Raw genomic sequence first — 24599 nt, 5'->3', positions numbered from 1 at the left:
ACCTCCTGCACCAGAATCAGCATCTTCACAAGGTCCCCAAAAGATTCCTGTGCACAACAAGCCTGGGCTATAGTCGACACTGCCAAGGACTCAGCTTCATTTCCTCCTCTCCTGGAAGTCCTCCCCTCAGCCTTCATCAAGTTTCCAGGTAGCTTCTCATCCTCCTATTCTCACTCAAATTCTGCTCTTATGAAGGAATCTGGTACTTACATCCTAGTGCCCTCTGCTGAGAATATAGTTGACCCCTGAACAACATGGGTTTGAACTGCGAGGGTCCACTCATATGTGGATTTTTTTTCAGTAGTAAATACTACAGTCTTTTGCAATAGGAAGTTGGTTGAATCCATGGATGCAGAACCTTGGATTCAGAGTAACCTCGGATACAGGGGAACCTCAGATACAGAGGAAACTCAGACACACAGGAAACCTGGATACAGAGGGCCAACTATAAGTTATACTCGGATTTTCGGGAGTCTGCCCCCCTGACCTCTGTGTTGTTCAAGGGTCAACTGTTTATGCATCTGGACCTCGAGATCACCTCCTTGAAGACAATCAGCCCACCTGTTGCTGGGAAAAGCTGAGTTGAGTGGAGGGCCAGTTGTCACGGTGCCTTTGACTTCACAGCATTTGGCTCAGCATTTGGAGATACCGATCAACGTTAAAGGAATGGATGAGTGTGGCACGCAAGGGATGTGCCATCGCCTTAGGCTTTAGTGCTGATGGTGAGGACCGCTTAGCTGTGTGTGGACCAGACAGGTCCGGTTGCTACCTTGGCTTCCCAGTAGGCCACCATATTTGAAGGTATAATAACGTCCTACTTCTCAGTATTGAAAAATATTTCTTTTACCCTCTTAGCAAGGGCCAACCCATTTCAGTTTGCCCTACAGCAACTGCCTAGGTGGCCACCAATCATCGATTCTCCACATCGGTCCTGCCTTGCACAACTAGTTTAAGGAGAGATCAAACACTCAGCAAGACTCTGGTGACAGCCCTATTCGAATACTTTGTAGGTATCCCTTGGTTATTATTTTGAGGAGATAATGGCAAGTGAAAGATTGAATAGCCTGAATATACAGTGTGCCCACTATTCAGTAAGTAGTTCAATCTGTCTTAGGTTAAAACATACATGGAAACCCCAAAGCTACTGATCCCATTACTTGTGTCAACGTCCAGTTGCTCCTTTTACTCCCGTAAAAACATCTACTATGGGGCTTCCCTGGTGGCACAGTGGTTAAGAATCCGCCTGCCAATGCAGGGGACACCAGGTTTTGAGCCCTGGTCTGGGAAGATCCCACATGCCGGGGAGCAACTAAGCCCGTGCACCACAACTACTGAGCCTGCGCTCTAGAGCCCGTGAGCCACAACTACTGAGCCCACATGCCACAACTATGGAAGCCCACGGGCCTAGAGCCCATGCTCCACAACAAGAGAAGCCACCGCAATGAGAAGCCTGCGCACCGCAACGAAGAGTAGCCCCCGCTCGCTGCAACCAGAGAGAGTCGGTGCACAGCAACAAAGACCCAACACAGCCAAAAATAAATAAATAAATTAAATAAATTAAAAAAAAAGAAAACCAAAAGGTAGATGGGTAGGGACTTCTCCAGTGGTCCAGTGGTTAGGACTCCGCGCTCCCAATGCAGGGGGCCCAGGTTTGATCCCTGGTCAGGGAACTAGATCCGCGTGCTGCAACTAAGACCCGGCGCAGCCAAATAAATAAATATTAAAAAAAAAAAAAAGTAGACGGGTAGAATTTGAGACGGGTCTTGACTGATGGGGAGAGTGTGATGAGCTCAAAGTGTTGCCTAGGAAGCAACCCCACAGTCATTGTTTGGAGGTAAAAATGGCTTGAGGATCTGAGAAGGACCCAGAGCTTCACCCCTCCCGTGGCTGCCCTGCAATTATGTTAACAGAGAATGAAAAGAATTTTAAAAAATCAAACTTTAAGAACGATTTCTCTTCTACAAAGTATTGCTTCCAGGGGCACAGAGCAAGTTTCTGAACTCTAGCTCTCTGAGAATAAACTTGGATAAATAATTTGTCTTTCAGCATCTTCTCTCTGTACTTTTTTGAAGAGTTTGGTCTGTGTGGGTACACGTTGTATTTTTAATATGCCAAAGCGAAATAAGTTTCCTTTCATCTGATTTGCTTGTCTTTAGTGCAAAATTATGCTAATTCAATGTAGAAAAGAAATACTGAAATGAAGAGCAATTGGGTTCATTTATATGCACTGTTCTGTGTCATTATTTCTCTAGTACTGTTTCAGGAACCCTGATTATTCTTTTCTCTCTGTAACTTTCCTCAAGTTATTCTGTTTTCTTGAGACTGTGAAGTTTTGTGAGTCAACTATGAGACAATTAGCAAATTCATGATGATGATGTCTCATGAAAGTTTGAGACTGAGTGGCCACAGTTAAAGGAGTGGCCTTTTATTGCAAGGTTCATGAAAGCACCTGGAAGAAAAAACTCACATTGTAGCGTCTGCCCACTGTTGGTTGGCAAACCATTCACTCTGAGTGGTAAGAGTATCCGATGGGGGAGCTGTGTCAGGCAGGGCTGACTTCTGGCGTGAACAGGAGGGAAGTACTCTCATGTCAGACTTTTATCAGGCATTCCAGAAATACCATAATGTCTTTGATAGATAGATCCATCCTCAGACAAGTGGCCAGATAACTAGCAAATACTCTGGACATTGTTGAGCAAAAAGGGAAGGAAAGAAGGAAGAAGAGGAAGAAAGGAAGAAAGACAGAATTTGAAGTCATGTTTTCAAACTTCAGAATATATCAAAACTTTCTGGAGTGCTTAAAATAAAGACTGTTGGGTTCTAGTCTCAGAGTTTCTTTTTTCTTTATAAATAGAGGTATAATTGCCATATAACATTATATTAGTTTCAGGTGTACAGTATAATGATTTGATACTTGTATATATTGCAAAATGATCACCACCATAAGTCCAGTTAACAACGAACTGGTTTTCAGTTGAGTCCCAACTGATTTCTAATCTACCGGCCGTTCTTCAAGCCTTACCTGGCTTTTCATAGCATCATTTTCCTTTGCGGGCGCTGCCCTAGTTCAGGTGCTTGACATCTTCGCTCACCAAGACTATTTCAATTGCCTACAAACCAGTCTCTCTGCCTCCAGTCTGCCCAATTTGTTGGCAATACCAGCAAATGGCTTTTTCTATAATTAGCGTTGACCCTATTACCTTCCTATTTGGGGGATGCGGGATCACTTTGAACCGTTTGCCCTGTGTCTGCTTCTTCAAGCCACTTTGAGATGCCTATCCACCAACCACTCACCCTCCGACAAAAGAAAGCAAATTCAGACTTACCATCCCAAACCCCTTCTGCTGGTGTCCATTCCACCTCTTACTAGAATTCTGACTCCTCACCCCATTTCTCGTTTTACATTGCTGCTTCCGCTTCCCGGGACCCAGTTTAAAGTTATCTCTTCCCTCAAAAACTTGAGTATAAACTGGCACTTTTTTCTTTTGCTTCAGACTGTCACTAATCAATTCCCCAGCTAGCTCTTCAGAACCATGAACCTGGCTGGGTCCAGCAGTTCACTGCTCTAGGTCACATTCACGCCAGGGAGATACCAAAATGCTGACCATGGCACAAAAGGATTTTTGCAGTTATGTCCCCAGACTACACATAGCAGATGGGCAGCCCAGAAACCACATCTGATTGGTAGGAGGCCTGTTTGGTTTGACCCCCATAGAAGAGGGGTAGAACAGTGGGAAAAAAATAAATAAGATTTCCCCTGAAAGTCTGGACTGTCAGTCCCTTGCCCACAATTCACTAGAACTTTATCCAGCCTGGAGCTCTCCTGCTGCCCTGCTGCCCACCTTGCTTCACTGGCTCACATTGTCTGCCTGGCCCTGTCGACGTGTAGTCTGAAACACTGGGTTTCCACACCTCACCTCTCAACGCTGCCCACGTCATCTTTCATCACTATCCACGCACCCAGCTGTCCTGCCATCCTTTTGGGAATTCCCAAATCGGTCTTCCATTTCACGTAGTTCTTTATACCCTGGCTTATGCAAATATCTAAGAAAACAAGCTCAAAGTAAGTCATGGGGCTGTAATGTACCGCATGGTGACTGTAGTTATTAATACTGTACTGCATATTTGGAAGTTGCTAGGAGAGAATCTTAAAAGTTCTCATCATAAGGAAAGAAAAATGTGTAACTATGGTGGTGGTGACAGATATTAACTAGACTTATTGTGATCATCACTTCACAGTATGTACAAATATCATTATGTTGTACACCCGAAACTAACGTTGTATGTCAATTATGTCTCAGTTTTTAAAAAAAGAAAAAAGAAAACAAGCTCATACTTGTTAGAAACTAAAGTTAGTAAAGTTTAAATCCTAAAATAGCCTCTTCTCCTAAAAAAATAATTTTTTAGTAGACTTTTTTTTTTTTTTTAGAGCAGCTTTAGGTTCACAGCAAAACTGAGTGGAAGGTACATAGATTTCCTATATTTTCCCTGCCCCTCTCCTCATTTTATATGTAGCACACTGGCAAAGATTTACAAAATGTTAATACCCAGTGCTGGAGAGGGTGTAGGGAAATAGGGGTTTCAGAACTGCCAGGGGGAGTACAAACTGGACCAATTTTTGGAAAAGCAGTATGACACTTTGTACCAAAATCCTTAAAAAACGTGCATACCCTTTGACAGTTTAATGTACTGAAATTTGTCTTAAGGAAGTTCTTTGTAAATTCTTATTTGAGAGGCAATTTAATATAGTAATTAAAAGGAGAGACTCTGAAACTATATTGCCTGGGTTCAAGTGCCTGCTTGGCCAATGAGTAACTGTGGGACCACTGACAGGTTACCTAACCTCTCTGTTCCTGGGTTTCCCTAACTGTAAACAAGGATCAAAACAGTCCCTACACCTCATGGAGTTGTCGTGAAGTGTGTAATATACCATGGTTGAGAATCCCTGCTTTTCAAAGACTATTTCATTGAGCATCCCTTTATAGGGATAATACTTTTCAGCTTCTAAAACACCAAACATTATGCCTTGGTAAGGAGAGATTTTATTTTTCACCAAATAAAGCAACTTTATTTGTAAGTTTTGAAGATTTCAAAAATACAGAAAAGTTCAGAGAAGAGACCAATTTTTTTTCCCCACTCCCCCAAATTAGATAGTGTTAAGCATCCTGGCGCATTTACCGTATGAATCTTTACTTTTTTTTTTCTTAAAAATATTATTCTATAATTTGTGAAAAATCGAACACTTTACTCAAATGGATTCAAATGACTCATAAAAGTACACAGAACAAAAATGAAAGTAAAAAAAAAGACCCAAAACACTACAAAATCTTACATTTACAAGTAACCATCATTAAGAAAACATCATTTCATAAAGCATTTTTTGTACAGATAAATACTTCCATGTCACCTTAAGACTATGACATAGCTGTTAACTAGTTGATTAAACTATACCAAATATAGATGGCAAATAACGTTTTACAAGTGGCCTTTACCATTAAGATGTATGGGTTGAGTTTCCTTAAATGAGTTTGGGCATACGTTATGTACATGTTTACCACTTTTATAGGTTTATCAGTCCAAAAACCTGTTTCCTTAGGACCTAAGCTTTTGTTATTTGCATCATGTGAACATCAAGTAATAAGTTTTCTCTGTGATCTATTTGTTTAGATGTGTTTGTTCATAGCTTAAATTAGGTATATGCATTTGAAGCGGCATTTCCTAGATTTTACGTGACTGTTTCAAATAAAAGTATCTACAGTATTGATTGCCCTTCTCACTACATTACGCAAAGCAATTTCATGGCCGGGTCGTTCCTTATAGGAATCAATAGAACACAACATGCCCAGTACTGCTGTGTTTCCTGCCTGGGCAAAAGGTCCTTAATGAATCCATTAGACAAATTTTCATCTTGCCCTGCACGCAGTGACCTCCTCACCTTCAAAACAAGGTGCCAGGTTACACCCAGTTGGATGTAAATCAAGAATTCACTCCCGGACTTCCCTGGTGGCGCAGTGGTTAAGAATCCGCCTGCCAATGCAGGGGACAAAGGTTTGAGCCCTGGTCCACGAAGATCTCACATGCCGCGGAGCAACTAAGCCCGTGTGCCACAACTACTGAAGCCCGCGCGCCTAGAGCCCGTGCTCCACAACAAGAGAAGCCACCGCAATGAGAAGCCCGTGCACCGCAACGAAGAGAAGCCCCTGCTCGCCGGAACCAGAGAAAGCCTGCACACAGCAACGAAGACACAACGCAGCCAAAAATTAAAAAAAAAAAGAATTCACTCCCAAGTTATAAAACATTCCCTCCAATTCCATGTAAAAGCAGCCAAATAAAAATCACCATTGCTTAGGACTCTTGTCTAATTTTAACCCCCGTTGACAACCCAAGACAGGTCCAAAGGATTTGAAGGTCAGTGGTAAATTCCACTTGTTGCTGCATGCACTGGGGTATATATATATATAGGTTGCTAATTCTGGGAACTAAGTGCCTATCTATAACAAGCCTAATCTTTTATACAGAGCAGCAGAAGCCCTTCTGTTTATACTCTTCTGCAAATGTGAGAAACATCTTTTAAAAAAAGGGAAAAAAAACTTTAAAAAGAGAAGAAACATGGGAGCAAGTGTCCTAGGATGTGCCTGGTGTATGTGGGTCTCCCACCCCACCCCTACCCCTCACCCCCGACCCCATGGAGTTTCCAGCAGTTTTTAGAAACACAGGAAGTCACACTACAGCCCAAGCATTTCTTCTTGAAACATCTATTTAACCTGAACATTTGCATGAAAAGCACTAGGCTACAATTAGAAGCCCTAGGACGACACAAAAGCAGCAGACCTGATTGAGGGGGTCGAGATGATCATCACTTCTGGAAGGGAGCAGAGCGGGGTTCCTGGAGTACTTGTAGTAACGTGGGTTTTTTTTTTTTTTTTTTTAAACCAAAGGCAAATTTTGGCCAATCCAATTTTTTTTTTAATTTTATTAATTAATTAATTTTTTTTTTTTTTTTTTATTTATGGCTGTGTTGGGTCTTCATTTCTGTGCGAGGGCTTTCTCTAGCTGTGGCAAGCGGGGGCCACTCTTCATCACGGTGCGCGGGCCTCTCACTATCGCGGCCTCTCTTGTTGCGGAGCACAGGCTCCAGACGCGCAGGCTCAGTAGTTGTGGCTCACGGGCCCAGCTGCTCCGCTGCATGTGGGATCTTCCCAGACCAGGGCTCGAACCCGTGTCCCCTGCATTGGCAGGCGGATTCTCAACCACTGCGCCACCAGGGAAGCCCTAACGTGGGTTTTTGTTCTGGTTACTCAGGTGAGGATCAGTTTGAAAATTCAGTGATTTCAATTCTGATATGTGCGGTTTTCTGTATGTATAATATTATATTTCAATGAAACGTTTAAGAAAGTTATAGAGTAGGTGGGAATGTGATATTTACATAAATTTGTAAAACAAAACATGAGACTTCAAAGAAATGTTGGCCCCTTCAGTTCCTTGCCCCCCTTCTCCAATTAACTTCACGATGTTCCTATTATTTATTCTGAATCACAGATACTGTCAAATCAAAGGTAACAAAAGCATACCAGATTCAAGCTGAATAATGATATAACTACATGCTGTATTTACTTTTTTTTTTGGCTGCACTGTACAGCTTGTGGGATCTTAGTTCCCCAGCCAGGGATTGAACCCAGGCCCTCAGGAATGAGATCGCAGAGTCCTAACCACTGGACCACCAGGAAATTCTCTGTATTTACTTTATCACCCCAAATGAATAGTATTACTAAAAATGACCCTACTTTTTTTTTTTAAATAATAAGAGGTCAAACTATTATTTATTTTTTATTTCTATTATTTACAGAAAATAATAAATAAATATATAACATGGGAAAAGAAAAGTTTGCCAAATGGAACCAACACTCAACAGATACCTGCCAGAGGATCTATAAGAAACCATTATATTCACCTTGGAACATGCAAAATGAAGTCATTACAGTAAAAGAAAGGAAGAATAAGAAGCTGCTTTTCCAGACCCCAAAGGCATCATATTCTATGATTCCATTTTTACCACATTCTGGAAAAGGCAAAACCATAGGGATGGAGAACAGGTCAGGATTTGCCAAGGGTTTGGATTGGGGGCAGGGGTTGATTACAAGAAGCACCGTGAGGGAATTTTTGGAGGTGATGGGATTGTTCTCGATCGTGGTAGTGAATGCACGACTCTATGCCAACGCCAAAACGCAAGGGACTGGACACCAAAAAGAATGAATTTTACTGCCTATAAATTTAAAAACAAAAAGGAGGGCTGTTTCAGATTTAGCAACAATGTATAATAGAATGGATCTCCTTCATGGTAAATGGATAAATTTAAAAATTCTATTTTGTAGTATACCCAGAGAATTTTTCATTTGAGAAATAGTAATATTCACTATCTTTTAAAAAATGAATTCTGAACACTTTTTATGGAATCCTGTCATTAAAACCCATCGTTCAGTATTAGACAACATACATACCAAAATGTACTTACTGCCCTTTTCCTCCAGAACCTAGGGTATTTCAGAGAGAAATTGTGAGAAGCACTAAATATATAAAGTCTATTTTATTATGACTTACAAGTCCCACCTTCGTGACTCAGATCAGCTGCTAAATCATGTGACCCAAAGAAATCACTTCACCTTCCTGGGCTTGGTTTCTCTAATCTTAAATGATGAGATTATCCTTTCCAACTCTAGTATGAAATTACTCATCCACTTCACAAAATCATTTTGTTATTTTGAAGTAGGCATTCTGAGTTTCTACTCCTTCCAGAATCATCCACTTACAAAAAAAAAGAAGAAAAAGAAAACCTATCACCAAAGTGACATTCAATGGGCACCTTCTCACTACCTAGCTCAAATTCCTCATTTTACAGAGGGGGAAGCTGAGGCCCAGAGAGGTTAAGTGACATGCCCAAGGTCAAACAGCTAATTAAGGGCAGAGCCTAGAACCTAGAAAATAATTTTGTCGTGTGCATATCTAATATCTAGGTCACTGGCCCCTCTTACAGGGTCCAGTGGCTGGAGCTAGAAATTCCTTCTAAACTTTAAGTCCTAAAACCCAAACTAATTGAGGCCAAGGTTGGTTAACAGTTTGTCCAGTGTCAGACAAGCTGTTAGCTGACAAGGCCAGGAGGCCAGAGTCCATTTTCTTCCCTCCACACTGCCCTGTAAGACCAGAGAAACCTTCAATCTCAGATTACATTATATACATAAAAAATTAACAAGGCGATTGAACCCAACAGAGGCCCATGAGAACATCTGGTAACAGTAAATACATTAAGATTTGGCTGAAATTTGGCAAAATATCTTCAAGTCAATTCCAAAGTCAAACATACAGGGGACTCATAAAATAATAAGACTGTCAATTTGTCTTTTGTTTTTTCCTATATAGAGGAAGCAGAATATTCAGACGCTAGAAGAGATGGAAAAAAGTACCTCTAAACACTGCACACTAATCAAGTCTTACTCTTAGTAACAACACTCCTCTCACGTTCCCTGCAGGAAGAGGAAGGCCAAGAAAATGAACATCTTAACAAGCATTATTGCCTCTAATGCTTGAAGAACTTGTGCTTATAGATTCAGTTTTGTCCATTTAAAAAAGGAAGAAGAGGGAATTCCTTGGCAGTCCAGTGGTTAGGACTCGGAGCTTTCACGGCCGGGGCCCGGGTTCAATCCCTGGTCAGGGAACTAAGATCCTACAAGCTGTGCAGTGTGGCCAAAATAAATAAATAAAAATAAAAAAGGAAGAAGAAAACTCAGTATGGTTGATATAATATGTCCGAAAATTTGGGTTAAAAAGGTTTTCACTTTGCAGCAAATCGTTGTTATGGGATATATAGAAAGCCTTAGCCTGGAATATTGGAATTTTGCATTTCTTTTGAAAAAAAGGAAGTTACTCATTTCTGAAAATTAGAGTCAACTCAGTGATGTCATACATTTTAAGTTTTCTTGCTTTTAGTGTGTGTAGTATGTTGATGGTTGTTGAAACTGGCTGCTGGGCACATGAGGATTACTGTATCATTCTCCATTCTGTTGTGTGTTTGTAAATTTCATAATAGAGTTTTAAAATTATCCCTCTGTAAGTAGCTAGGAGGGGCGACATTTGTTTTAACATCGAGGAAGCTGAACATTGAAATGGGAAGGATGTGGTTGAGTCAGCAGAAACCTGTACAGAATGATTGTGAAAAAACTCTCTAATTTCTTTCAAGTCTTGGCTATGTTGATTTCCTTTTCCAAGAAATTACATTTATTCCAAACAGATATCTGTACATGGTAAGGTTTAAGAAAATAAAACAATCCTATTAATCCCAACTCCTGCTCCTTTCATGTGATGTGATCTCAAAAATAGAGTCCTGAAGACACTCGTCCTTTGCATTTTTAAGGAAACACTCTTTTCATGGATATGAGAACATACTTCACAGTATTATTGTAAAACCCAAGTGAGGTTTTTCAGTACTCAGAATTTACACCAATAACATTAAGGGAAATCAAAATTATAAAAAATAAGTACTCATCCCAACATGTTAAACTGCTTAAATTTTCTTATACTTCCTCCTATTCCTCTTTGGGTGTATTTACATCTAGTTTTACATGGTTGTGGAGCCATGATGCAGACGTCCTTTTGTATGAAAAGACATTTAAATGGGTTTTATTTAACACCTTCCTTGAGAATCTCTTGGGTTTAGGAATTCTAGACCATATTAATAACTAGAAAAACACTTCACCTCTCACTTTACTCCCAATATTTTCATTCAATTCTCAAAACAATTTTACTTAGTAGCTATCTTATTGTGACTGCTCAGATGAGGAGCTTAAGGTTCGGGTGCACAAGGTCACAAAGCTAATAAGGGCAGAGCCAAAGTTCATCATCAGGTTTGTCTCACTCCAAAGCCCGGGATATTTCTTCAATACGAGTCCTTCCCAAGCATCAGTCATTTGCACAGCACTTTAACAGTACCCTCCATAAGCAACCAACACTGTAAAGCTTTGCCTTATACAAATTCACTTTCGTTTGTACGAGCGGCTGCCTTTTTTCTCAGTTAAGGAGATGGAAATAAACGGAACCATCATTTGCTGCAAATCTGTGAATGTGCCAATCTGTAAAAGATGGTCTGTGCCAGCGGTTCTCAAGGTGGACTTCTAGCAAGGTTATCCCCTGGTAACTTGTTAGAACTACAAATTCTGGGGCCTGCTTCTGTCCTGCTGAATCAGAAACCCTGGGGCTGGGGCCCAGCAATCTGTGTTTTAACAGGCCCTACAGTGGATTCTAAAGCATGCTCTGTCTGGTAACCACTGCACTACATACATTATCTTATTTAATATTCATAACTTCTCCTGAAACTAAATACTATTTATTATTTCCATCATCACAGATGGGTAAACTGAGACTCAGCGTAGACTAAGACCAGAATCACATAGTTAGCAGGTAATGGGAGCCAAGACTTAAACTACACTTATCTGGTTCCAAAGCCTTTTCATAGTATCATGTGGACTCCAGGGGGGATATCAGGAGATTCTGTTGCCGTGGTTCAGAGAAAGCAGAGATACAGATGATAACGAAATCATGGAGACACTGATTATATATCTATTATGACTTTGATATGCAACTAATATTTTTACTGTTTCAAAGAATCATTGAGGGAATTCCCTGGCAGTCCAGTGGTTAGGACTCCACGCTTCCACTGCGGGGGGCACAGGTTCAAGTCCTGGTTGGGGATCTAAGATCCCACATGCAGCATGGTGTGGCCAAAAAAAAAAAAGAGTCATTGAAATGCAATACTATGCTTTGTTAAAAAAAAAAGTAAAACCTTGATGCTTCTAGAAAAGATTAGTTTCAGACAGTTGGTAGAAAATAACTGGAGGTGGAATGAAAGCTGGAAAAATGGCCTTGCCAGTTCTAAAGCAGTACCTATCAATACATTAATCCTTTCTGCAAGAATTAAATTCATGCTAAGTTCAGCTTACTGGATATTTACCAATTGTATTGGTATTTGTACTTAATTAAATGTGCACATATACTATAATCCAAATTTTCTTGTCTTGCATAATGTTGTTCTAGGGATTAGGGGTTAAATGCTAATTAAGAGCAGTATTTCCAGATTATTTCCTTCACAGGGTAGCAGGGGCAAAAAATATTTGGGCACAGATTCCCCAATGAAGAAGACGATCCAAGTATTATACAGCACAGCCAAGGTCCAGAGGCATTATAAATGAGCTTTCAAATAGCTCTAGCTTCAGTATAGTTTAATTAAGTAAATACTCTGTAACCTGCCTATGGTTTCTCTACAAGGAGCATGGCATCTAGGTTCTCAAGAGCCAGGATACCTTGTAGATTATAAACCTTGCCCTATGACCTCACCCAAATTACTGCCCCAAGAACTGCCTAGAGCACTTACCAAGGAGGCAAAAGAAGCCAAACGAGCCCACATCACTAATACAATATTTTGAAAATCATGTCCAAATTTATTATGTGTATTTAATGTTATCTGGCCATACAAAAATGATGTCATTCAAAAACTCTGTTCAATGGATAGGAACCCAAGGAAGTGTCTGTTTTGTGTAATTTCTCCTTCAATCTGAATTTATCTCCATATCGACACAATAAGTGCCAGTGTGGATTATCATCCGGCCCCCCCAATAATAACTTTATTATAAACCTGAATGTTCTAATGATGTTCATTAAAACATGATTCTACCAGCCCATCAATGGTCATAATTCTTTGTCACTGGTAAAATCAGCGTAACTGAATGCATCCTTTGTGGTGCTAGAACCTGAACTCTAAATTTAGGCTGATGTACAGAGAACACAATGCATACTTTGAAAAAGCCTGGGGCTGGTCCAGCCCCACCCAGATTTAAGCCCCTGGTAACCTTTCCATAAACACATACCTTCCAAATAACTCAGTGTTTACATTTGCTGAGAGCTACACCTGGAGAAATGTTTCTCAAGTTTCTTTCTTTTGTTATCTTTCCTTAACCTTTCATTTCCTTAGCTCACGTTTTTTTTCCCAAGCCAGTAGCTAAGGGGCACTCTAGGTCAAATTCAAGCAGAAGCAGCCCACCGCAGGAACCGAGAGTAGGCCAGGAATGGGACAAACAGCAGGGTTGGGTAAGTGCCAAGTTGTGGGAGAATCTCAAACCAGGTGCAGGTAAGACAGAAACTAACTGGAGGCGTCCACATAGGGTACCACTGCTTTCTCTGGCCATCAGAATTGACGGCATGATGGGCCAACCTGTTTCCAGGTTGGCTACCTGGGAACCAGATTTTCTAAGGAAGGATTCTGCCCTCTTAACATTCCAACTGGAACTCTTTGCTAATTCTACAAGGTATTGGATATCTTTATCTTTACTGGTATCATTTGTTGGCCTAGCTATTATGGAATTGGACCTTCAATCAGTAACTTACCCACTGTTTCTCTAATTCTGTCAAAAATGACCTCCACCCTACCCACCCCAGGTAGGGGACACCACCCTCTGATCTTCTCATCACCAACCAGCCCCTCCCCAGACCCAACCCACAAGCATCCAGCACTGTACCCAGTATCTTCAAGTCAGGCACAGTGATAGGTCGCAGTGTCGGGGGAGTGACTGGGAAGATAAAAATGGATGTCACATTTCTCACCCTTAAGGAACCCAAACAATGAGGAGGAAGGGCAGGGGAAATTTTCACTTAGCAGGTAATTATAATTCAATGCTGGTAGCAGTGTCAGGGAGTATAGGAGAACCCAGAGCTGGAGTACCAACCATGTGGGAGGTGGGTTATCAGGGATGGCTTCTGAAGGAGGTGACATCCAAGGTGGGTTACAAAGGATGAATGGGATTAGTCAGATAGAGAAGATAGGAAGGGTGGCCCAGAGAAGACATCATAAAAAGCCACCAGAAAAAACTTAAGTGAAAATCGCAGAAGTGTGCAGGACCAAGTAGGTGCCGGAACATGAAGTATGAGGTGTCAGGGAAGAAGAAATGAGAGTAGAGAGATGGGGCAGGGGAGGAGGGGAAGTCGAGTCACAGAGGTTATGCTGCATTTGGGAGTTCCCTGGCTGTCTAGTGGTTGGTGACGATTCTGCGCTTTCACTGCCGAAAGCGGGGTAGGGGTGGCGGTGGGGGTTCGATCCCTGGTCGGGGAACTAAGATCCCGCAGGCTGCGGGGTGCGGCCACAAAAAAAAAAAGACCTTCAACTTGAGCCTCAAGATAAGGAAAAGTCACTGAAAAGCTTTAAGCAAGGGAACGACAGGTATTCTACCAGCCTATCTGAGAATTCTGTACTGCCACCATCCCTTGACTCCGGAAGCAAAGCTCCCCGGCGCCTTTGTCCCATAAAATTCCTTGCACCTAGATTTAAAAATGCTTCAAAATTTAAAAAAAAAATAGTTGAGCTTTTAAATGAAAATTAGCTTCCTGAATGTCTGCCTATGATCTATTTAAACAAAGAATACATCTTGCAGTCTTTTGTTTCTCACTTACAGACAATAGAGTGCCTAAAATAAGGACCATTTTTCTTTTTGTGTATTTTTGTGGTGAACTTAAAAAAAAAAAAAAGTACATATGCTGTTTTCCACACATGATGCTTAATTAGTTTTATTGTCTATAAACTTAATAAAATATCTCTGGAAGAATATAAGGAAGCATTAAAACCAGCAGCTGATGGAGTATAAAATTTTAAAATGTTGAAACTCATGAATAGATTTCCTGTTTTTTTTTAAAAAAGCTTTTAAAAAACGTTTTTAAAATAGGGACAGATATTCAAAAACCAAAAAAAAAAAAAAACCCACAACATTTTGAGGGGTTCGAGCGGGGGAAAATTAGCTCAACATACTAAAATTAGCCCCATATACGAAAGAGTCACTACACTTAATACTCAACCACTCAAATCTCCAAACTTAAATTCCATAAGGTCATAGCCATCTGCTTCCAGAGCCACCCACAGTGTACAGAATAGTGCCGGGTACCACGCTAAATTTATTTAGCAGGGCTAAATAAATATGTGTTGAGCGCTGAAAATAGACATGTCAGAATGTTCTATTATTTTTCTGAAGACTTCTTTTCTATTCTGTAGGAAGATAACGTCCTCAAGATACTTGATTTTCTTTTGTTATCGTAACAGTGATTAGGTTCAAATTCAGCCTGCCTGCTCCTCGCCCGCCAGCCTCTGTGAGCACATTACCTGAGGAACGCTTTCCACTTCCACTGGCTCAGAGAAGGGAGAGCCAGACCAAAGCCTGTTTTGGATGGGGCCTGGGGGAAGCAGGCACAGAAGCCTGGGTGGGGTGTGGCAATTGGTTCCAGCAGGACCACTTCCTATGATTCCAAAACACAAATACACACACACACACACACACACACCCATATCCCTGCTAACCTTATTTCCAGCTTAGAGTGGTCAGGTGGGGCTTACTTCCATTGCCCTCTGCACTTTTTCCCCAACCTCACCTTTTTTTTACCTTTCTGGAGTTCTGCATGGAATTTGCTTTAGCTACGCAGGAAAGAAAAAACGACTATTCCTTTTCCTGGTGCAAGAGAACACTTCAGACTTCAGGCCACACGAATCCAGAATCAGATCCCAGCTTTGCCTTGGACAAGCTGTGTGATACAAGCGCATACTTCACTGTCTCTAAGCCTCATTTTCCTCCTCTGTCCGCGAGGATAGCAATGAGGCTTTCTCATCATTCAAAGAGATGATGTAGAGCGTAACACACCTGGCACAAACTGTATTTACAAGAACAGTGTCAGATGCCACGTACAGTATGTTTACACGTGTGTGAAATGGTTTTTTGTGAATAATTCGGATGCTCGCTTCACTGTGATAAATGTTGATTCACGCCCCCTCCTGCAAGTTTTTGTGAACTGTTAATCTAGTATCGTCTGAAATTAACTGCATGCCTCTGTCCCCAGCCACCTTGCAGTTCCTTTTCCTGCCCTTCTCTAAGTAGGTTTCTATAACCATCATTCTAGACTTAGGGCTGCTGAGTCATTGAGCCACCTAATAATTGCTCTGAGTCTACTTTCAGGTGTGAAGGTAGCACCCATATGTGTCAACAATAACGATGCTACAGACAAGAGCTGGGAGGTATTTCAAGCATGGCAGACACGGGGTCACCTCCCCACAGAGCTGACGCCCACACCCGCGCTGGTACAAAAGTAGATACCGGTGCATTAGACATCACTAGGAAGAGGCCCTATGGGTCACACAGGTCTTCCTGGACAACATATGGAAAACAGAATTTTGAAAAGAAACCCAGTCCTAAATCAAAAAGGGGATTTGGTGCTGTTTTCTGCCTGCATGCCTCTCATACCTTGGCCCCAAATTATCATGAACAACGGGAAAGACTTCACAGTATATAAAAACAAGAGGCTGCAAATGCAAATTTCTAATAAGAAAATGGGACTTAAAAATTGAGAACTGGGGCTTCCCTGGTGGCACAGTGGTTGAGAATCTGCCTGCCAATGCAGGGGACACGGGTTCGAGCCCTGGTCTGGGAAGATCCCACATGCCGCGGAGCGGCTGGGCCCGTGAGCCACAATTGCTGGGCCTGCGCGTCTGGAGCCTGTGCTCCGCAACAAGAGAGGCCGCGATGAAGAGTGGCCCCCGCTTGCCACAACTAGAGAAAGCCCTCGCACAGAAACGAAGACCCAACGCAGCCATAAATAAAATAAGTAAATAAAATTTAAAAAAAAAAAAAGAAAAAAGAAAATGCTCCCTATTAAAAAAAAAAAAAAAAAAAATTGAGAACTGACTTGGGGTCAACTCCAGCTAGAATCTCTCTCGTATGTTTCAACTCATTGTTACCCATTCTTCCAGGCAATAAAATATCAGACTAGATTTACTGGACCCAGTCGGTTGAGACCTGGACACCTGTTCAGGCCTAAGACTAGAAACGTTTAAGCCACAGGGATAATCTGGAAACATCCGAAGAGGAGTCAGAGATTCTGAAAACAGCCCCGTGAACTTTGAGCATCAGTGTAATACTGTGTAACAGCCTCTGAAAGAAACACTACCTATTTCAACTCATAAATTCTAGAATGCTTATTCAAAATCAGTCTCATTATGTTATAGCTGTGCTTATCAAGGACTACGAAAGACATTCATTCCAAAGACTGAGCTACTGTATGTCAATTATACCTCAATTTAAAGAAAAAACACTGAGCCAAAGGTCGGGAACCATGTGCTACACCTTCAAAGGTAGTTTTGCCGGAACTCCGGGAACCCGGCATATTTATTCCATCTCTATATAGCACAGTTATAAGACAGTAGAGCTGTCACCAAACTGTCACTGAAAAGCAAGCAGACTAATAGCTTTCTAAGCATTTATTTATTTTTTTTCCAAATAATTTCAAAGAGCAGCTGAATGTTAGCAAACTCAATTGAGTATGGATAAGAAAAAATGGGAATGGAAATTTGTACCTACCTGGGATCCTATTAAGTGTCACCCAGAAATGTTCATCAGGAGAATAGGTATCTTTGGACCAGTGTAGCAGATCAATGGCCCTTTGGTCTTGGAAGACAAACTTGACAAACTCTCTGGTAAGGGCCACATAGGCAGTGCCAAAGTAGATGGTCAGCTGATGTGGAGGGGAGGTTTTCAAAATATTAGTATTTTTCACAAAAGAGCCACCTCTGCCTAAGTGCTCTCGGTGGACATATTTAGTCCGCTTTATTGCATGATTGGGAGGCAGGACCCCCGGGGTAATGTTTTTCCCTTTAAATCCTTTCAGATACTGAACGATCTCCCTGTTGGTTTTCAGGGGGAAATCTTGCCCACAGGTGTTGATGGCGTACTTCCACGGAACGTCCAAGGCTGCAAGATCTTTGATGCAGTGCAGGTCAGCCTGGAGCCTGGAAATTCCTGCGTAGACCACAGGCTCTACCTTTGAAGCAAGAAAAGCATTCTGGAAGCAACTCAGTAGCTGCCACACAGATTTCTTAAACTGAGTTGTGGCTTTCTCATCCACATGAACGCAGTAGACGTTGTGGGGCATATAGACAGCCCTGAAGAGTCTTTCGAAAGTATCGAAGTCCTTATGGACGACCATGACATATGCCAAAGGGAACACAGCTTCTTCTTTCGACAGGGGGCTCGTGATGTAGTGATTCTGGATCAGGTAGTCCTTGCAAGGGACACTTCCCACAGGTGATGTCAGTGTCTTTTCCCACAAAAAGGATGACTTATCTTCTAAGGCGTAATTACAGGCATGTATCCTAAAATCCCTTTCATTGGAACTATTCAGCTTCCCGTAACTTTTTGGCTGGCTTAACTGGCTATTGTAAAGTATCACAAAAATAACCACACTGACCACCGTGAAAGCAAAAAAGCAATACCTCCAAAAGCTCATTATTTTCACTTCCCGGGGGAAGGAGTCTCTCTCCAGGGATTGAGAAACCATCGGTTCCTGAAACCACAAGTGTGAAGAGGTTGAATTGAACCTCCTTTGCCAATCTTGAATTTCAACAGTTTCTCAAGAGGGCTTCCTTTTCCCGGGTCCTTTAATCCTCATTTATTCTCTGCTTCTGGGTGGCGTCCATCCTCTCTTGGTGATGGCCAGAGATACTTCTTAACGCGCACTGGTCTTCAGTCCTCGGTGCTGAATCCCGGCTGCTAGCAGAACGCGTCTGGCTCAGCCCAGCCTCCGGGAAGCCCTTCTCATTTGCATACAAGACGCCAGTGGATCTTAGTAAATTGCGTTCTGGGCTGGAATGACGGCTCCTTTCACCCAGGCTGTTTCTCTGGCTTTACCCCACCCCCTCCATCCAATCTATTCCGATCTGATCTCCCTTCTCCTCTCAGGCTTTCCCCTTCCTTTTCGAATTAAGTGGTTCTCATTTTTCTGATTAGCCCCGCTACCTGCTAGCAGTCCTTGGAAACCACAGCCTTTGGACTGCTGCTCCTAGGGGTTTATTTCTCTTCCTGTTTCTCTGCCACTTCTTTTCCTTTCAGTGTTATCCCTATGTCTGGGCATATATAGACACAGATAAGGAAAAATGCCCTTGCAACATGCCTAAGTAGAAGATTATCAGAGGCGAGGAAAAAAAAAAAAGTCTGATGGAGAGGTAGGTGTTCCCTGAATTAAATCAGACAATTTCTGATGATGTTACATAGCACATATATGTCTGTGCAGGCTGTGAGTAGAGGGAAATAAGAATGACACTCTTGGGGGCATGGGATGAGGGTAGAAGGAATCTAGTGACTTTTGACATTAAAGGGTGGGTGTGGAGGCATAAACGAAATAAACACACCTTAGTTTGCCTCCCTGGGAGAAAGGTGATACCAATTGTTCCTAGAGAGCAAGAGTTGGTTCCCATTTCACACAGAGCTTCAGATAACTTGAGCTGTTGACACAGTATTATCTACCATATGTGGAGTGACTAGCCACTGGGTCTCTTTAAAAGCCTGACATCTTAAGATTAGAGGTCGTTTCATAGAACTCAAAAGATTCTCCTTTCTACCCGACCCCCTCTCCCACTTCCTTACTCTGAAGAAAGAACAAAGGCTTCCAGGGCTGCCGCAAAATTCCTGGAAGTATCCGTCAGTGTAATTCAGGGGCGCCAGGAAGAGAAGCCCAGCAGGTCTGGTCACATTGCAGATGCTTTCTCCTAGGTCACCTGTGCCAGGTGCCTCCTGTGCTCAGCAAACATGGAGTGGGTTGCAGACTAATGCCCGTGGTAAGGATGCTTCTGGAGGAAAGTTACTGGCCCAACTAAGAGATCGACTCTGGCAGCCACAGGAGCTAAGAGTGGCCCTGCTCCCATCTCACTCCCACAGTCAACCCAACTATCCTACCTGTCTGGGCATGACGCAGCAACTGAAGCAGCTGCTTCTGTTAGGAAGACATTGGTGTGTAACGCAGCAATCTCCCTGTGTCCCTTCCCGTCCCACACCACCCCTTCATGTCCTACAGCTCTGGACTAATGAATGACAACAGTAGCATGGATGTGACTGAGAATGAAAAATGTTGCCTGCCCTATCAGTAAACAAAGGATGTTGCAGCCATCAAGCCATCACATGACAGCCGCCCCTGATGGTGAGCCCTGAGGGAACTCAAGATGGAAACAGGATGCCTGCCATTGCAGCCACCCCCAGTGGTGCACCCTGAGGAGACTCAGGATGAGAAAGCACAGGATACTGGCCCCAGAGAGCTGAGGTACATATCAAAGGAATGATTTCGATGAGCCCAAACTTTTGCATCTTCGCATACATAGGAAAGCGCTAAATTCATTTACTTGAGAGGCCTGGTTTTCTTTAATTAACAGTAATGTTTTGATCGTCCAACTCCCTGGTCTTTGTTGCAAAAACTCCTGTGTATCCTGGTTCCTCCCTGACCTCTTCGGAGCTGTCCCAGGCTTGGAGTCCTCAGAATGTCCACCGAATAAAACATAATTCTCAATTTTTAGGTTGTGCGATTTGTTTTCGGTCAACATGACAGATACTGATTTGGAGATAGGCCCAAAGAGTTGGCAGGGATCTTAAAGATCACCTAACACAACTCTGTATTTCACAGATGAGCAAACTAAGACCCAGACAAATAATTTTTTCAAAGTCATTCAGCCAGATAGAAGCCAGAGCCTTAATTCTGCAGCTCCCTGGTCCAGATACTGGAGCCAGTCTAATTAGCTTCAAATCCCAGCTGGTCACTGACCAGCTATAGGAGCAGGGTAGTTACTTAACCTCTCTAAGCATCAGGTTCTTTGTATGCAAGATGGGAAATAACAGTGGTTCCTATATCACGTGGTTGTTAAGAACATTAAGTGAGATAACTCTTGTTCAGGGTTTATGTATCTGTTCGTATATGTTCAATAAGCATTAGCAATTATTGTTGTTATTGTTTCCCTTTCGAAAAACATCCAACATTTCTGACCCTGTTAAGGAACTGATATTTTGATTTCTGTTCTTAGTAATGGAAAAGAAAAACATTTACATTCTTAAGGCTTTCGGATGGGTTGATTTATTGCCACTCTAAAAGAATGAAGGTTAAATTTCACTCTTTTCCTTCCCCATCATTATCTTCATTCACCCCCCTGGGGTGGGGGATCGTAGAAATGTGGGTTCATGAAGGGAAGCACTGAATAGTCTGCTTTGATAGCTTCAGTTCCCTTCGTTCTTACTAGACCCACACCCTTTTCTGCGAAGTAAATTGCAGGAATCAGCAGGACTTGGGAGGAGAGGCAGAGGGAAGTGGGCGCAAAGGGCTCTCATTGCAGGTTCTGTTGGTTTGCCCCCTCCTTTTGTCTCGACCCTTGATCCTACAAGGTGGAGCTCTGATCCAATGCCAATGCAAAGCGAACTCAACAAATCTTTCATCATGATTTAGTCAAAGCAGGTTGCAAATGAGAAGGGGGTACAATGTGATTAACAGCTCAAAATAGCAGGATCCCAAACCCCTTCTCTAGTCTGTTCTGCCTTATTTACAGTGATTTAGATGAACAGCCAGAGATTAGAATGCGATGCCTTTTTTAGCGGTTGGCCCAGCTGTAGGTTTGTTTGGCCCGGTATCTGTGGCAACTGAAAAGGAAGTTTCTTCCAGCAAATAATTGGGCAGGCTAAGCTATTAACTTCCAACCAGGACAGGATTTCTGCTCTCTTCACTCTAGTTGGCTTAACATATTGAAAACAGTCGTCAAGTGGACATTTTGTATCACTCCCTGCCTCTCTCTGCCCCCAGGATAACCTTTACTGTCACAATCAAGGAGACAGAACAAGGACAGCCACTAACAACACATAATTAGCTTGGCTCAAACCTTAAAACAAAAGGCTAGGCTATGGGGGGGGGGGGGGGGAGGGGGGCTTCTGGAGAACACGGTGGGATATTTTTTCCTTTACAGTCACTTTCGTTCTCATTAACCTCATTTGGGCTGTGTCTTTACCCCCGCTGGTCTCTCAGAGGCAAACGTGAATGACTTCCTGTAAGGGCAGGGCTACAGTCTGGGCCTGACCTGTTCCCAAGTCCTTATAGCTCTCCTTTACCTCTGATTGCTTCTTTCGGCACAATTACTGGCTATTGAATCAAGGCAATGCTTTTTGCTGGGCCGTCTCATCTCTCCCAAGGTTACACCATCCTGCTTCCCATCGAAGGCTTTGGTGATGTCCTTCTGACAACCTCAAACACTGGCCAGAAGCGAGACCCAGAAAGTAAACAAGAAAAGGTCTCCCAGCAACCAAAATAATGATCACACATGGTAGGCTGGATTCACACACTCAAATGTGTACAGGCAGGTAAGCGAGAAAAGTAAGTGAAAAAAGTTGGTGAAGCTGGTGGAGGGCAAGAAAAACAGGGCTAGTGAGTTCACGAGCGGCAGCAAACACTTGGCCACAGTGCTGTGGACATTGAGGGAGGGTGCAGATGGTGGTAAAGAGCCTTAAGGTGCTTGCCCCACCTAAAGCAAGCACCTCCCTCTCAAAGTCAGCCCTGAATAACGTGGGGTCATGGGGCAAGTGCTGCCAGCTCCTCAGATATTTGAAGAGGAAGGAGAAATCTGAATTTTATTTAAAAAAATTTCCAAACTCTTTAAATGTTATCAAGTAATTAACAAATTTTTAAGACACGCGTGCATGCACACATATGCACCCTGAAGACTGCATTGGCCCCCAGGATGCAGTTTATCATCTTTGGTTTAAGCATCAAAGCTCCTGTATTTGAAGCTCTCTTGAGGCTTAGCTTATTCACTTTTAGTTTAGACACAATCTTAACAAACTTTCTCAGATCTAAGCAGATAAGAAATCACAAATTAGAAGAGGAATATAGAACTGGTAGATTGGGCACCCTTTTGTCAGCAATAAGTGATACGCTCAAGAGTGAAGTAGGTTTGAGAAAAACTCCCAAAGTTTCCATTAAAAACTAAAAACAGAGCTACCAAATGATCTAGCAATCCCACTCCCGGGCATATATCCAGAAAAGATGAAAACTTGAATTTGAAAAGATACATGCACCCCAATGTTCACAGCAGCACTATTTACAATAGCCAAGACATGGACACAACCCAAGTACCCATCAACAGACGATTGGCTTAAGAAGATGTGGTATATATATATATATATATATATATACACACACACAATAGAATATTACTTAGCCATAAAAAAGGATGAAACATTGCCATTTGCAGCAACATGAATGGACTTAAGAGAATAGCATACTAAGTGAAGTAAGTCAGACAAAGACAAATATGATATCACTTACATGTGGAATCTAAAAATTACCACAAATGAATCTATATACAAAACAGAAACAGACTCACAGACATAGAAAACAAACTTATGGTTACCAAAGGGGAAAGGGGGGAGATAAATTAGGAGTATGGGATTAACAGATACAGACTACTATATATAAAATAAACAACAAGGATTTACTGTATAGCACAGGGAACTATATTCAATGCCTTGTAATAACCTATAATGAAAAATAGTCTAAAAATAAAATTATATATATATATATATATACACACACACACATTTAACTGAGTCACTTTGCTGTACACCTGAAACTAACATAATACTGGAAATCAACTATACTTCAATTAAAAAAGAAAAAAGAAAAGAAAAACTCCAAAAACAGTGCAAGATCATTCAATTAAAGAATGACTGGCATTTGTACAGACCCATGACCATTTTATTACTATAGATCAATACCTCTAGTATTTAAAATTATCAAATAAGTTAATGAAAGGGCTTGAAAACTGTGAAGGCCAACCCAGTGCTTTGGGGTTGAAAACAAGCAGAGTACGAACGCTCAGTGAAATATAAATTTCTTAATATATTCTTGTACATATATTTTGCATAGTCTATTTAAAAAGGAATTTCTGAAATATGTTTATTCAAATAGTTGTTGTTGGTTTTTTTATTAACCATTTTGTACACAAAAGGGCAGCCTTTAAATTATCTAGGAAACTCACAATTCTGATGAAACTTTTTCTGAAAAAAATGTTAGGCAAATATGTCTACCACATGCTTCTATATCAGACGTCAGTGCTTTTTCTGTAAAGGGCCAGGTAGTAAATATTTCAGGCTTGAGAGCCCTTTGGTTTCTGAGGCAACCACTCAACTCTATGACTGTGTTCTGAAAGTTCTGAAAGTAGCCATAACCGTATGAGGTTGTGTCCTGCTAAAACTTTATTCATGGACACCAATATCTCAATTTCTTATTATTTTCATGTCATAAAATAATTTCTTTTATTTTTTTTACAACCATTTAAAAATGTAAGATCATTCTTAGCTTGTGGCCAGTACAAAAATAGGCCAGATTTAGCCCCCAGGCTGTATGTCACTGGCTGATTTCTTTTCTAGATAATAATCAAGTTCCTCCAGGCCTAAATTTTGTAATATCAGAGAGTCTTTGCAATCACTTTCCAGAGGAAGAAATGTGAAATGAGGGAAAATGGTAATGTTGGTCATCCTTGTACCTGCATGAACCCCTTTGCATACCCTGTTGGGGTTATAGTACAGAGCGCGGGGTTATAGTACAGAGCGCTGGGCTATATGCCTCGGTTTCCCTTCTTCTGTAAAACAAATATATTAGGAACACTGATCTCATGGTGTTCCAAAGGGATTTAAATAGATTTGTACATAAAAAGAGCTTAGAGCAATGCC

At 41.7% G+C, this 24599-nt stretch overlaps 1 protein-coding gene across 3 annotated transcripts in view; it reads right to left on the bottom strand.

Annotated features, from left to right (window-relative positions):
- The window catches only part of LOC132374326 (N-acetyllactosaminide beta-1,6-N-acetylglucosaminyl-transferase), a 98281-nt gene that overhangs the window by 13800 nt on the left and 59882 nt on the right, over positions 1-24599 (bottom strand). Inside the window, exon 1 of one of the 3 annotated variants that reach the window (XM_059937907.1) lies at positions 17430-18941. The exons of the other annotated variants lie outside the window; for them this stretch is intronic. Within the exon in view, the coding sequence (XP_059793890.1) occupies positions 17430-18405 (976 nt within the window). The 5' untranslated portion in view covers positions 18406-18941. Of the gene's footprint in view, positions 1-17429; positions 18942-24599 lie in introns of those variants that run through there. 3 annotated transcript variants of the gene reach the window in all.

Source organism: Balaenoptera ricei, chromosome 11 (genome assembly GCF_028023285.1).
Source record: "Balaenoptera ricei isolate mBalRic1 chromosome 11, mBalRic1.hap2, whole genome shotgun sequence".
NCBI classification, from domain to species: domain Eukaryota; kingdom Metazoa; phylum Chordata; class Mammalia; order Artiodactyla; family Balaenopteridae; genus Balaenoptera; species Balaenoptera ricei.
This window is presented reverse-complemented; position numbering and strand designations above follow the sequence as displayed.